General features: G+C 41.5%; 1 protein-coding gene across 1 annotated transcript in view; it reads left to right on the forward strand.

Moving 5' to 3' along the window:
• Positions 1-276: 276 nt before the first annotated feature.
• The window catches only part of PIK3R1 (phosphoinositide-3-kinase regulatory subunit 1), a 60692-nt gene continuing 45074 nt past the window's right edge, over positions 277-15894 (forward strand). Inside the window, exons 1-2 of the mRNA XM_034072687.1 lie at positions 277-406; positions 5186-5941. Coding sequence (XP_033928578.1) covers positions 5608-5941 — 334 coding nt within the window. The 5' untranslated portion in view covers positions 277-406; positions 5186-5607. The remainder of the gene's footprint in view (positions 407-5185; positions 5942-15894) is intronic.

Here is a 15894-nt window from a genome sequence, read left to right on the forward strand (position 1 = left end):
ACTCGCTGGGCCTGAGGGCAGCGACCCAGCTCCCCTCCCACCGCCTAGCCGGTGCCCGCCCGCTCCCCCCTGCACTGCTGACCCTCTCGGACCGGACTGTGGCGCGCCGGCCGCCGGATCGGGGCCGGTCTGTGGCGAGAACCGCCTCTTGCTCGCCGTCAGTCAGCGGGCGCGGCGGGGCGGTGGCGGCGCGGATTGGCGAGAGCGGCGGAGGTCGGGGCGGGGGCAGCGCTGGAGGCGGGTCGGGCGCCGAAGAGGCACTGGAGCGGTGAGTGCGGCTGATCGGAGTGTGGTTCGGGTGCGCAGAGGGGTGGACGCGCGGCTGAGAGCTACGCGGAGAGCCCGGCGGCGGAAGGGAGACGGTGCTGCCTCTGCAGCAGCGGCTGCTGCCGCTGCCGCCGCTGAGGTAAAACGAACGCCGCCGCGGCCGCCTCATGTGGCGCTGCCCCGCGGGCGGCTGCCGGGGCATGGGAGTACGGCAGGGCGCTGCTGAGCCGTGCGGCCGCCCTGGACGCAGACACCGGCCGCCCTTGCGCGCGAACAGAGGGAGCGGCAGCACTGCCTCCCCGTGCAACTTTTTCCCCCGTCCGGGGCCAGCAGTGGCGCCGCCGAGCCCTCCGGCGTGGCAGGCCCGGGCGAGCAGCCCCACTGAGGCCGAGGACGAGCCTCGGGGGTGGCGGAGCTTCTTCCTCCGCTGACGGGGGCGGCCCGGCCCGGCGCTTCCTGGTCGGGCTAGGCAGGCGGCGCGCCGTACCGGCGGCGAGGTACGGCGGTCGTGGGGCTGCTCGAATGCCTCGGCTGCATCGTGAGGCTTAGGGAGCCGGGCCGGTGTTCCCGCCCGGCTGGCGTCCCTCGAGGAGGCGGAAGGGGTAGCAGTAGGAAGCGCTGGAGCGCCTGTCGCCGGGGGGGATGCAGGCTATGCGGCGTCGAGCCTGCCTGTTCTCCGGACTCCGCTGAGGACAGTCCCGACGGCGCCGCCGCCGTCCCCGGGTGGGAGAGCGCCGTCTCCGTAGATCCCTGTCCTGGCCGTGGAGTGTCTGCGCCCTCGCAGCGGAGCCGGGAATCGACCGGCCGGCCCCTGGAAAGCAGTCGCTCTGCGGCGGGGACTGCTGCACGGGAGCATGTTGGTGCAGGGCTCCGGAGGACTTAACTTGCCGGCCTCTTAACAGGAGTGAAGCTCAGTTTGTACTCCCTTCCTAAGTGGCTTTTTTTTTCCTTTTTGTTTTATTTGGGTTTGGGTTTTTTTTTATTATGATTATAACTATTTTAATGATTTTTCTGAAATGGTCTTGATGCTGCCTTCCATAGCTTTGCAGCCACTATAGAGTCTTTGAGATGTTTCAGAACAGGATGTGCTTTACAGTGTTCACAGTGCAGTTAATATACTTCTGTGTTGTATGTTGAGCCAAGTTCTCTGAATCAAGGTATTTGAACTTGGTCAGCGGTAGAATCTCCGTAAGGTCAAAATCACTCTTTTCAAAGATTGGAGATATTATAGAGGTACTATAAGTGTGCGTCTCCTTTTCCACGATGTATCATGGACCTCATTTTATTGCAGAAAATACTTTTCCGATGTGGTACTTGCCTTGGTCATCTCAATTTGGAGAGCGGCAGCATCCTACTCAAGCGATAATGCAGTCTGAGTTACAGGTGTGTAGACACCTAGTGGGGAGAAGAGTCAGTATCCAAGAAAATTCCCCAGTTAGACGCTGCAATTCTTGTTGAGTGCCTCCCTAAGTATGGTTATCTGCTCTTCTGTTGACAAAGATCATAATCGCAATGGAAGGGAAGCGTGTTAGGCACTGTTTCCTTAGGGATTTTTGGAGTAAACGTGAGAGAGGTGGCAGTACAACGAGATACATTTGTTAAACATGTTAATATAAAGGGGTAGGAAATGTTTGTTGCCTTGTATAGGGGAGCCATATCAGTGACAGACACATACCCCTCTGGTTGGGCTGGTAGTAATGTATATTTGTGGAGCAGAACTTTTTATTCTTGGTCACCAAAGGAATGCTAGCTAGTGTGGGAGGAAATGCTTGGGTAGCAGTGTAGTAGGAGCCAGACATTTTTAATAGGGGGATAAGTGAGGAATGGAAGGGAAGCTTTCATGTCCCCTTTCTTTCCCATTTAAATTTACAAAAATGTCTTGTGTCTCTCTGTTGAATTTTAAATTTTAGAAATGTTAAAATGCCCAACAGAAACCATTCTGCTGAGAGACCAGAATTCTGCCTCAACTCAGGAATCTTTCATTAGGATCAAGCTCCTAGACAGTAAATAAAAAACAAATGGGCATTTAATTCTCTTACAATACTTCTTCCTCCTTTTCCATTGCACCAGCCAAATGGAAATCCAGTAATACATTATCTCAAATACAGCAATGTCTCTTGCCTAAAGTATTTGCTTTGTTTTTTTCCTTGTGCTTAAGATGGTCTCTGAGCTAAGCCTAGGCAGCTTAAGTCAATTTGGGTCAAAATATGTGAGTGTAGAGATCATGTATCTTCACTTGGAGTTAAGGGAATTTGTTTATACAGGGTCTTAACACAGCAGTAAGTAAAGAACTGTCAAAGAGACTCCTTTGGAGATGCTGCAGTGCTACCAGGCTGAGGTGGGGATATGGTGGCTGTCTCTGCGTTGGGCCTCTCTGTGAGGCTTGAGTCCAAGTCTTCCTCCATCTCCAAACCTGTCAGATAGTGACAGCAGAAAAAGGCATAAATCAAAGAAATTCAGCATGGTTCACCCACAGGGGTGTCTCCAGGTACATGAACCATAGATTAGTCAGGAGGTAGGATGCTGGTAGCCCTCTACTGAGGGCAGTGCTGAGGAGTGTGTGTGAGCCAGTACTGCAGCTCTGAGCCCCAGGAAAACTGGATTTAAGGAAACTTTGCTGCTGCAACTGCATTGATTTGTTCTAACATGCAAGGAAGTTGGACCTTTTGTCCTATCTGATTCAGGTTTTGAGTTTTTAAAATGCACCTAAAACTTGTCATAAACAGTTTTTGTGTTACTATAACTTTTCCAGTTCTATATTGTCAGGCCAAGCATAAGAGACACAAGTACTTACTTTGAACATCTGGCCATAAAGTTGCTATGATACATTTGATAATAAAAGATCGAGGAGTAGGTCAAGTCAGTTAAATTATGCAGTGTTTAGAAGACTAGCTTCACTGACTGCCAAAATGCCCGTAGGCAGTAGGAGTGAAATAAGTAATTGTAGCAGAGCACTTGTCAAACCTTCTTTAAAAGAGAAAATAAATATTTCTGAATATTTAATGTAGTCAAAGTGGTAATTTTCTAGCAGGTTTTGCTGTGCGTAGTTGTTTTTGATTGGAAACATTTAGATTAGCTCCAAAACCTAGCTCTAAGATGTGTAAGCGTTATTTGTTCATTTGCTATATGAAATGGGAGGAATCCATGCTTTTGAAAAGGCTCCTGTGCAATTTAATTGATACTTGTGCTTTGGATTTTTTTTCTTCTTTTTTCCCCCCCTCTAGTTCTCGTCTATACACTTTCCACTGGTAGAAGAGGCAGATGAAATATAAGCAAAACTCTTTGTATTAAATGCAAAATCTGTGATGTTTCGTAGTGTGAACTAAGCAGCATAGTTTGGTTTTTTAGAAGTGGCTGCAGAAATTTCTCATTAAAATTTTGGTGGGAGCTGGATGCCTAATCCACGTGGATAGATGTTCAAGTTATTAAAGTAAATACTTGTGTGTAGGCTTTTTGAAATGAGAAGTCTAATTCAAGTGCAGGTAATTCTTTCCTACAGCAACAAATGGTTGCAAGGGATGATAAGCAAGTTCTTCAAGAACTTCTAAGATTTTCTTCTGCATTCTGTTACAAGAGATGTTGTGCTATTTAGGCCACAGGTACTTATGGACTGAAGAGGAGCCACATACAAATTTGTCATGAGGATCATTCACTGGCAGAGGAAGTCCATATGCATTCTTATAAACACTTTTTAGCTTGTCAGTTAGTCATGTTCCAGGGACTTGATGTCTGAGACATTAGAGAGAATGGTGTGGAAAAGAGTTGTCAGTGATTCCCTGTTCCAGCCTGTCTACTGGTGTCCCTTTACAATGTAAAAGGGAGTGTCTCTCAAAAAAAATCCAACTTTCTCCACACTTAAGTACATAGGATACAGTCAGTAGTCTACCTGCTGGTATTGCATAGCCCACTTGGGTCTTTTATTCACCTGTATTAGGAGTTTCAGTCCATCTTTGAGTAGTTAGGACTTTCAGGTTTCCATTGTAGCATTTCAGATTATGATTGGACTTGTCTTTTTAAGTAGGTGAGAATGAGTGACAGTTTAAATAATGTTTAGGAAGACTTTCACTGTTCTGTATATCTTTAAGCTACTGTTTTTTAAATTAATTTTTAGTCATATTTTTCCTTTTTATTTTATGGTCAGGCAACCTTGAGTCAAATGTTCAGGCCTGTGTTCTCTTGCCCTTAGGGTAATTTAAGCATACACCCTGATACTTCCTCCTGCTAGTGCTGCTTAGGTGGTCTGGGTGTGCCCATTTCAGTTGCTGATTGTTTGTCTAGTGTTACACCATAAACACATTTAAGAACATCAGGAAGATGGGGATATGGGGAAGACACTCTTTTTAAGAAAAAAGAAATGCGGTACTCATGCAAGCATTTTGGACTTAGGGTTCTCCTGCAGCTCATGAAAATACCCCTCCCTCCAATAGGCTTTCGGAATATAGGCTTTGAGCTGCGGGATTGTTACCCATCCTCACCTTCTGTATAAGCAGCGGGAGTTTGAATAACCTAGTGGTGAGGGTCTGCAGTAATTACAGTGAGCTCCTCCTCTCTCCTAGGAGACCTCTTGTGGGGAAAAGTGGTCATGTGTCTGCGGGGAGATAACATAAGATCTTCCTCCCAGGTTAGATACTGCATTACAGGGATAGCTCCAGGGTTTAGCCCTCACTCTGAGGCTTCAGTAGCCATAAGCCATTTGCAGTAGCACAAATTTGATTCAAGTAATTGGGCATATATCCTTTCTAAAGGCACAAGTGCTAGCTTGCAGATTTTTTTTGTGAAACTGCTTTATTTTATTGCTCTTTAGGGGTCTTCTTTGGGACAGAACCTCTTCTAGGGTTGCAAAAAAGCTTGTTATAAGTTGAATATGGAGTTCAAGAGAATTGGAAAACATTTTACCAGTTTTCTCTTCTCTTTACAGGCAAAGCATATGTGGAGAGTTCAGTGGCAGAATATGTAAGGTATGTAGGCAATCTGTGGCAAGTCCATCTAAGAAGGTGTGACCGGCTACAAGAATCAGCTGACCTTGAGTACGGAGACTCGGAAGTGCCAGCAAGACCAGAAAAGGAACTAACTGGAAGAATATTGCTAGATATAGAAGAAGTGGATCACATACTTCTGCAACAGTTACTGGCTTAGAATAAATACATCAGTAAAAACATCAGCAGTGAAATGACACATTCTGGTGCTCTTTGATTTTCTGGTGGATTTTATTACTTAGACATTGCTATTGACATTTTTACTACCCCAATCAATAAATCTTGAATCTATCTGTACATAAAAATATAACTGGACAATTGCATTTTGATACTTTAAGTTTTTAATGTTAGATAATTTGCCAAGATGAGTGCCGAAGGATATCAGTACAGAGCTTTATATGACTACAAAAAAGAGCGAGAAGAAGACATTGACTTGCACTTAGGAGATATATTAACTGTGAATAAAGGTACCTTACTAGCACTTGGATTCAGTGAAGGGGAAGAAGCAAAGCCTGAGGAAATTGGTTGGTTGAATGGCTTTAATGAAACCACAGGGGAGAGGGGGGATTTCCCAGGAACTTACGTAGAGTACATTGGAAGAAAAAAAATATCCCCCCCAACTCCGAAGCCTCGTCCTCCTCGACCCCTTCCTGTAGCACCAAGTCCTGCAAAAGTTGAAGCAGAAAGTGAGCAACAAGGTCAGTACTGTTCTCAGAAGGTGTGTGTTCGTGTCCCCATGCTTTTCAAACATTATTGTTTCATGCACTTTTCTGACTTTACATTTTTGTGTTTGACAGCTGCTGGTCATTTTTTTTTAATGCATGGCTCATTCAGTCAATTAAGAATTGTTTCTACTTCATAGTAATTAGATCACACACATTGTAATTTAATGTGCTTTGTCTCAGGCACCACAGAGACCAATAACTTCCTGTGAAGTACATCTCACAGGTTAGAAAGTATGCTTACAATTCACAACTCTAAAGACTTAAATGGAGAATAAGCAGGGTAGCATTTATTTTAGGTTTCTAAGAAGCTGATGGAAGCATTTCCTTCTGCGGTTCATCAAACTCACTACTGATAAACTTCTTGGTGAATCTGACATTATGAATGTTCCTATCATAAACCTCTTGCTAATAACAAAAAATAAGTACTTTGTCATGGAGGTTAACCTGTGGCATTAAAGGTAACATGGGGTATTTAAAAATGAGCAATGGAGTTGTGATAAAGAGAAAATCAGACTGATAAAGAGAAAATCATATTCAACATTTTTGGGCAGTAGGGCATGCAGTAGAAAAAAAACAAAGGAAGATACTTCCTTCGTTTAAACATATATTGTTTTCTAACCCTAATTTTTAATAGTATGTCGGGCAGAACTCAGGATTTGATAGAACTCTTCTGTTAACAGAAGAATCTTCCTTGATAGAAGCATTTCTAGTTTGATGAGGGCTTGATAAAAAGTTAAATCTGAACTGGTTTATGAAGCAGTGTCCTTAAGCATACAAGAATTGCTTTTAAGTATGTAATGCCCAGGTGTAACTGGTGTTAAAATGAAGGTGGAGGCAGATGAGGATGTAGGTTTATTGTCCATACTTCTTAAATCCTCAGCCTCTAGTTGTAAGTCTCATGCTTTTGCATTAGATTAATTCTGAAAATGGGTTATTTGCTTTTTAAAGAAAACACTGTTACTTTGATCATTCCTGATGTATTAGTATGTTCTGATAGGTAACATAGACTTTTTTTCGTTAAACCAGAGATGGTTGCCTCCATTGTATGTAACTGCAGAGTAAACGTGGCTATTTGGATAAACACCTCAATGCTGCTTTGAGAGGCAAATGGTGGAACGAAAATGCTGTTCTTTACATGTGCATGCTGTGATGAAGTAGCCAGCATCCCAGGCTTTGATGCATTTACTGCTTCAAATGTAAAAGTAGTGTTTTGTAACTTCCTTGGGCTCCGTACTTGTCCTTGCTTGATACACCATGCTGTGAGCTGGCCACAGCACTGTGCTGGGAAATCCTGGTGTTAATCTTGCAGTTTTCAAGCATGCCCCAGAACTGTATTTGTAACCGACATTTATGAGAGTTTCAGTGGTTGGGAGTTACTCTGGGAAATTCTGCTACAGATCTGAGACACCTTGCTTAAATGTAGACTTTTCTACTTCTCTGGGATGAGACAGTGCCCCCAAGCCTTGGTGACTAGATCTCTCCTAAACTGAAATTAATTGCCTCTAGGCAGAGTACTGTTTACATACAATGTGTTTATTTTTAATAGCTTGGGACTGTGGGATTTGAAACAAAATGTGTTAATTTGACTGGCAATCTTAATCTTGAAGTCTACACACATGATCATACCATGCTCTGAAATGTTTAAGAATCCGCTTGCAATCCAGCCTTGCGTTTTTTTCTGACTGAAAAAAAAAATGAAATAAGCTAAGTTCACATAACTCCTTTTGAATTAAAGATTTTAAGGTTCATGTAAAAGGCTAGGCGCCTTTAGTAATACCCTAGGGTTAGAGCCCCCTCAACTGGATTGGAGGAAGTATTGGAATTGGAACTCCAAATAGCTCTAGAGTTAGGTTTAATTACTTTTAAAATAGTGTATGTTTACTTAAAACAAATATGTGGTCTCTTTACGTATCTTTTTATTGTACAGTAAAAAGGCAGAGAGTGCTCTAAAACTTAGAAACAAATCTGAGAAATGTTGCATGAAAAGAGTATTATAAAAAAAAAAACAAAGGTGATACTTTTAAGTGAGCAGAATGATACAGAATGATACCTATGGTGAAAACAGAGGTGCAGCTGGAAATACATTCTGAACAACGAATAATGTAGCAATGTATGTTTCACTTTCAAGATGGCCTCACGGTATTTGTATATAAGATTTGGTGCAGGGAATAGGACAGTTAATATTGTCCAGCAGCCAACATAATGGGCAGTGGGCCAGAAGATTCTTCGCAGGGTGACACTTCTCTCTACACCCCTAGAGTGTATTTCAAATAAATTAATGCCTAGTATAAAACTTGCATGACCAAATACAGTCAAGTTTACATTTTCAGTACTTCATGATTTGAAACTGCTGTGAATCAAAATGACAAATTAATGGCTAAATGGAAGCAGACTTCTTAAATGTACCTCAGTTATTTGTAATCCATATACTTCTTAATTCTGTGAAGAGTCAATTGTGAATGTACCCCTGTTGTGTGTATGTTGAATAAGAATATCAGAAACTTAATTTGAGATTTTATGAGTTCTATTAATCAGTACATAGATTTACTCATAAGAAATACTTAGGAACTATTGCAATACTTTTTAATGCTTAATGATTTATTCCAAATGCTTTTTTTTTTTGCCTGGCTTTGATAAGCTTAAGCACTTGCTCATCAATGTCCAGATTGTTTTGTATTAGATCAAATTTGCAATATTTAGGCACAGTGTTGTCAGTATTCATAATGCTGCAGTACTCACACACAATTAATCATAGGCATCTGAACAGACTTTGTAGTCAATGAGGCTAGTGACATGGGCAGGATTGCTCATCACCCCATTGTCTTATGCAATCACAGTCTTACTTATAAATAGGCACCTCTTTACATGTTAAAAGCAGATCTGAGACAGAATAAAACTGCTGGTGGTTTCAAGTCCTATTAAAACATTTATTTATTTGTTACAACACGTAGGTGAGATTTTTTTTTTTTCCCCCAGGTTTTTAGCATGACCCATTCAAATTTCCAGAGCTGTCAGTTAAGATCAGAACTGGAGGTCCTTAACTGAAATTTTAAGACTGTTGCATTTTGCCTGTCTTTCCCTTACCCATGTCAATAAGGAACTAGATTTAGTCTGAATTTGTGGTTTTGGGGGGGGGGGGTTGTGTGTGGTTTGTTTTTTTGGGTTTTTTTTGTGTGCTTTTTTTTTCTTTTAATTGTATTTTATTTGAGAAGATAGAAAAGGAAATGGGATACAAGTGCTCCAGGAATTTTTGGTGCCTCAGGAAGCAGTTTCAGGCCTGGCACAGGTCAGATCTATGGCAAGGCAGATTAAATTCCTCTTGCCAGTGTGAAGCTCTCACTGGCCCAACCTGTCTTTTCCCCAGTCTTCTTCTCCCACCAGGCAAGGGTGACTGGCTGCTGCTAGAAGGGTCAAGGCACTTCCAGCAGTGGAGACACGGAATTGGGTAACCCTTATGCCCTTCACGAAACATCTGAAGTTTATGTGAACCAGTACAGATTTGACACATACTTGGGTTTTTTTTCCTTGAAATGCTATTTTTAAATTGGAGCTACATAGAGCTTGTTCCTCTCATTTATCCCTGTCTCAACCAATTCTTTGAAAATGGAAAGTGTGTAAGCTGTACTGAGTCCAGCCGAGTTTTGTGAACTTTGATTCAAGTGATCTGATACAGCTGCATACATTCAGAGTTGGTTCATATGGTATTGTTTCTCTACATGGTTTGTGAAAGCTGATCTTAAGCAGACTTGGGAGCATAAAGCTTTGCTTGATCAACAGAAACGCTTTCAGAGTTAACTTGGAATGCTAAATTCCCACTTGGAAATGAAGGACAGACTGCAGAAGGGCAGACCAGATCTTTATATGAATAATTTGTGTGTTTTGATGTTTTGGAACTTCCTGCAACTTCCTGTATAACTTGAAAGGGTTTTGTATGTGTAATTTTGTGCCATTTTGCTGGGTTAGAGCCTGAAAATAATCCAAAGTTCTTCCTTCTTGTGATCAAACTGTAACATAGATTCTCTAAAATAAACAACCAAGCAAGCAAAAAAACCTGAAAGGCCTTTCCTGACACTTTTCTTGTAGAACAGATTCAGATCAGCAGATGAGACAAAGATAATGACACACAACATTTGGAAACTCTTCCTTTCAGGGGCCAGGTTATGCAATGTTTGACAAAGATCCAAGCTGACAGAGTAAAACTGTTTGTGCATGTTTGAACTGAATATGCAGCAGGATTTGTTTCTTTAATTTTGCTATAAAGCCAGTGCAGTGATTGCATTTCTGAAAATTATTTACACTTGTAAATTAGGGGACATAAGACTGAGTGGAATGCAGTGAGCCTGGAGCCTCTGTTGAGAAGGAAACAGTCATCATCTCTCCTGATTTAGGCAAATGGAAAAAGGAAATTATGGGGTGAAGTAATGAGTCACTATCTCATTTGGTAAACGTATTTGCCATTCAAGCCAGAATCCTTGGATTAATTGTAAAGACCCCAGGTTGAACATAAGCCTTTGTCCTGCTGCAGTTGCAAAGTTCATGACTACAGAGCAGTTATGACAAGTGGGTTGCTTCTGACTTTAATGAAGAAAGGGGCTAGGTTCCTGCCAGAGAGCCTCGCTAGCTGCTTGTGGCCATGTTACTTGCTGTACCAGTCAAATTTCTAGCTGCCACATGAAAACTAAAGTTCTTGCCATTTGCTTTATAACTGTTGAAAACAAAGGTTTTTCAAGATGCATTAAAGTGAGGCAGAGCATTTTTTTTTTCACAGTGATAAAATGAGGGTGGTAGTAACTGAAACAGGCTTTGTATGCACCACAGAGAGCACAGGGATATGCTTGCAAGTACTAGTACGAATTGCACGTTAACAGCGGACCTGGGCAAGTTCATGGTTGATGTGTGGCCCCACCTGCTGGTAGAGGAGGAAGGAAGTATGAAGGAGGAAGGAACTTCAAATCCAGCGTCTTTCACCTTGTGTTGTAATCGTCACATGAGAAGAATAAAAGAGAGAACTTTAAGAAAAATATTTTAATGGACCAATTGATATTTCTTTGAAAAATGTATTACTTGGGGCACACAAACCCCCTCTTTTGATCCTCAAAGATGATCTCAGACCTGAAAAGGCCTGTATGGCTGAAACGCAACTTTTTTTATTCCAGCTGTATCAATTAGTCTAAAAAATTACTACCTTTTGTTACTTTTTTATTTTAAGAAGCTGAAAGAATAAGACACTTCTATTTTGATGCTGTAAGAAATATTTTTCTGGCTTGTATCACACTGATTGTAATATGCCTTTGTATAGTTACAGCAGTGGCATTATGTTGAGTGACGTTGCTTACCTTTCTTTAGCCTTCTGTAATACTGACTTAGTCTGTTAATACCATATGCTGACATGAATGTTCCTGAGGCACACATAAAACAAGGCAAAGGTGAAGTAACCTGTTCCTCTCATTTGGAGTCATCTTTAGCTATGATCCAGGAACATCTGAAAAAAAACACAGGTTAGCAAATAGTTCTTACTTAGGTTTGCATATGATAACATTATTTTCTGAGTTTCAGCAACACATGGTGCTAAGTATTTGCCAAGAATGTATCATTCTGCACCCCAAGCAAATAACCATGCCCGCTTAAATAGTTGTGTGATGCCATATACCCATCCAAATATTCTTGTGTGAAAGAACCCAGGTCTTGTAACTGCAGCTGGCTGTGCACTTTTTCACATCTGCATCTTGCTCCAAAGCCGCATTCTGTGATGAACATCCATGTAATCAATCTGAAGGCTGGAATACAAAGAGCTGCTTTATTTTCATAGCAAGAATGAAAAGGGGAGTTACAGGATTTTAACGAAATATTTATTTTAGCTGGAGAAGGAATTTAAGTCCTGAGAAAACTTTGGGGAGAGTCTAGGTACTTCAGAGAATTTAAAGGGATTTTTTTGCTTTAAAATAATAGCATATTATTTGTGGTTAATACATGCTAACTTGCTTTTATGCTTTCAGCAAAATGTATGTCTAAAAGTTTTGTGGTTTCATTAATAGGAGAATTTTTTTTAGCTATTTTTTGGGTTTTTTTGCACTTTACTATAGAAAAGCCTCCATCTTTGGACACTGCCTGAAGTCATTTGGTAAAGTGTTAGCTGGTATAACTTTTTATACTAACTTTACTGCTTTTTGTTCAGTCTTTTAGGATTGCTGTATATAGCACTCCACAAGAATAGCACCAAAATGCTATTCTTTATTTTCACATACTAATCCACTTTGTAAGAGTTTTTGTGTAAGACTGCATTTAAAAATAATATCTAAGATGATGGTCTTTCAGCTAAAAAAAACCCCAAATCCTCAGGACAGAGCTTCAAAACCACACTACTGCCTTGAGTTAGGGAAGGATGTGGATTGTGTATGGTTTCCTAGACTTTAAAAATATCCTTTGAGACTATCTTGTACTTCAGAACTGCTATGCAAACTACGACATGAATGATGAAAAAAATCTTTAACAGTTCAGTTAGCTGTCAGATAGTTTGCTTGTGTAATCTGCTAGATCTGTTTGTATACACTTGGCATCATATGCTGTGTTAGAGCATTTCCGGAGGTTGATGGCTGAGATAGTTTCTTCACTAGAGATTGTGGATGCAGAGGGCAAGAAGTGAGATCTACCCTTGGCAGGTCTGAACATGCTATTTGCCATCTGTGCTGGAAGATCACTCTGCGGTGTCCTGGATGGGAAGATGCTCCTGCAGAAGGCAGACCTGCTGCAGGAATTGCCTTTACTTCTGGTCCACTCAGCTTCCAGTAGCTCTTCAGCAGCTATCGTGTTTTTCAGTAAACAGGCTGGGTGCAGATGAGGCTGATTTTTCCCTATGGCTTCTTGGCCTTTTTTTTTTGTTTGTTTCGTTTTTAAATTGATTTTCTGCATAAAGTTTTGTATTCTAAGTTTTGATGCTTCCTTCTAAAAAACATGGACACTTAAAAATGTAAAGATACTGGCCAAATGCCAGACTATTCCACTGAAACACATCAGGTTTATGTAATTGAAAGAGTCTTCCCTTTTTCTTGCTCTTGGGATCAGATATGTTGGATGAGGCATGTCCAAGCGCTTCTGTGCCATTGCCTTCTGTTCACCAGCTGGGAAGAAAGGGAGACTAGTGCAACCTGAGATCTGTAGTGCGAGGAGGGATTGTACCTCCCACAAAGCATGGCTGCACCAGGTTTTTATGTTGTATTTACAGATATATTGGTGTAATTTATTTGGTGGTTTTGGGAGAGAGAACTTTAGTGCTGGCACCAATTGGTTCCTAGATCTCCTCATCCCACTTGGACAAGATTAGTAGGTAGAAGATAATTATGGAGGATTATTCTTGGTGAAGAAACTTTTAAATGATATCAGACACAGCAGATCCATATTTCAAGGTGTGCTATGGCTTCTCCAGCAGACTGTCTCAAAAGGGAAGTCTGAATTCAAAGTTACCTTTTAATTTCCAAGTTCTCTTCCTAAACTGTTTTTGGCTGGAAGTAGACCAAAGTGTCTAAATTAGGAAACTAATGACCAGAACCACTAATTATGCACAGTGGTAGATAAGGCTGCACAACTGTCTGGTTTTGTTATCTTTCTGTCCAGGAACATTCCGGAAATAAGCAGTTAAGGACAAGGATTTGCAGTCCTTTTCTTACTTGCATGTGGTGTTCAACCCTGCAACCACACATTCCAGTTGTCTAGTGCTAATTTGCAATTTTTCATGTGCTGCGCTTGGATGGAGATGCAAAAACATCTGTTGTGTTTATGAACTTAGCCTTGAATTGTCTCCTCGCTGAGATACAGCTGCTTGGCATAGGTGAGGGGTGACAGAGGATGTGGCAAAACCTTCCATCACGTTCCTCTTCTAGGTGACTGGTTCACGCTTGAGGGGCATCTGCAATGGCTTGTGAGGCTCTAGGACACCATGTGCAGTGAAGTGCAATCTGTTCTCCTGGTCTTCCCATCTCCACCAGTGGGGGGGTTTCTGTTGAGGGGTCAACACCCTTTAAGATCTACTCTGAAACAGGATGCTCTTGGCTGACCAGGCTTTGTGCCTCTTACTGTAATAAAGTCTTTCACTCTTCATTTGATAAAACACTGTTTTCAAGTTAGCCATTCCCTTGAGAGAAATGTCAGAAAATATCATCCCTTGACATTTTGAAGCAAGTTATTTTGGGTACTTTGGAGTCAAATCTGTACAGATGTTGGAAGATAATTTAGAATCTATTCTTGTCAGTCCAAATCTACTCCCATTGTTCTGAAGCCAGAATAGCATGCCTAGTTGTTAGCCTACATAAAAAATTTTCTTATGGAGAGAAAGATTTAGGGAGACCTTTAGCTCCAGAGCAAGCCAGTTCTGAGAATAAAGGTGTTTTATATTGGTCATCACAATTGGCCTGGTCAATAAAGAAAGTGTTAGGAAAGTATATTCAAAACAGCAAGTAGGAAAAACTTCATCTCAGATATCTGGAAATAAAGGATCTCTGTTCACTCAGTGAGGGGTCCTTACGGGCACAGAGGGATGAATGTTTAAATTCTCTTTGCTGTGCTATATTTATAATTTATTACCATTGGTTGAAAGATTAGCGTGCATTCCCCACCACTTTCATGTTTTTCTGACTTCCTATTGGGTCAAACTTAGTGCTGACAACTCCATCACCCTTCTGGTAGTCTGAGTAAGCTGCAGCCCCTTACATGAAATGAGAGACTTTGACAATCCTGGTATTATCAGCACACTTTTGGGGAGGGGGGGGGTTAGAAAATCAGTGGTTTAACTATGTTTATTACAGAGTGACTAGCATGAAGTTTTGCTTGTTTAGCCAGTTTCCTGCCTTTTGGGAGAACTCTGTCTGCTAGAAAAACATTTGACACTCATCTGTTCTGTGTAATGCTAGTCACTGCTTTGGCCTATTCTCATAGTCATAAAGTCTCTCATATCTTTACTATTAAAATTTGCACTGAAAAGGATAGGGGGCTTCCCCAGTGATTTAAGATGTAGGACTGAGCTGCATGTACAGTTTAACAAAAAAGGGGAAGATGGTTACCAACTGTTATGCTTTTTCTCCAGATGTTTCCTCTAAGACAAATATCTAGGGTTTTATTATGACACAGTAAGAACACACCAATAAGATGAGAACGGTTTAGGTTTTTTTTGCTTTTCATTGTCTGTTTAAACAGACAGTCAATCTAAAACTGGTAAATCATCTGGTAGTTTAGATGGAATACGTCCATGCTTGTTAATGTGAGCTGCTCTCTTCGAAACAGATTATTAAAATGCTTTATTCAAAATCCCTCTGTATGCAAACTAAAAATAAGATTATTTTAAAGTACTCATGTTCTTGAAAATATTATCCATTATTGTTTTCTTGGGGGTTTTTTGTTTACTTGAAAGACTTGTTCATACAAGAAGCAGCAGGCTTCTACTTTACTTTCCCGTAAATTGGTGGCAAGCTGCATTTTAACTTCAGAAGGAACAAGGTCAGACCTGTAGTCAAGGTTTTAGCAGCACTGGGGTAAATCCACAGTTATTACTCCTATTTCTCTCAGGCAAAATTCCTATTGCCACTAGGGTTTGGAGCACAAATGCTAGCTCTGTTCTAAAGAGATTGCAGTATATCAGTTGCATATAATATGAACATGCATGAAAAACTACACAGTAAACACTGATGCTCTTGCAGCCCAGAAAGCCAACCGTATCCTGGGCTGCATCAAAAGAAGCATGACCAGCAGGTTAAAAGAGGTAATCCTGCCCCTCTACTCTGCTCTTGTGAGACCTCACTTGGAGTATTGTGTGCAGTTCTGGTGTCCTCAACATAAAAAGGACATGGAACTGTTAGAACAAGTCCAGAGGAGGGCCACGAGGATGATCAGGGGACTGGAGCACCTCCCATATGAAGACAGGCTGAGAAAGCTGGGAC

This window comes from Melopsittacus undulatus, chromosome Z (assembly GCF_012275295.1).
Source record: "Melopsittacus undulatus isolate bMelUnd1 chromosome Z, bMelUnd1.mat.Z, whole genome shotgun sequence".
NCBI lineage: Eukaryota > Metazoa > Chordata > Aves > Psittaciformes > Psittaculidae > Melopsittacus > Melopsittacus undulatus.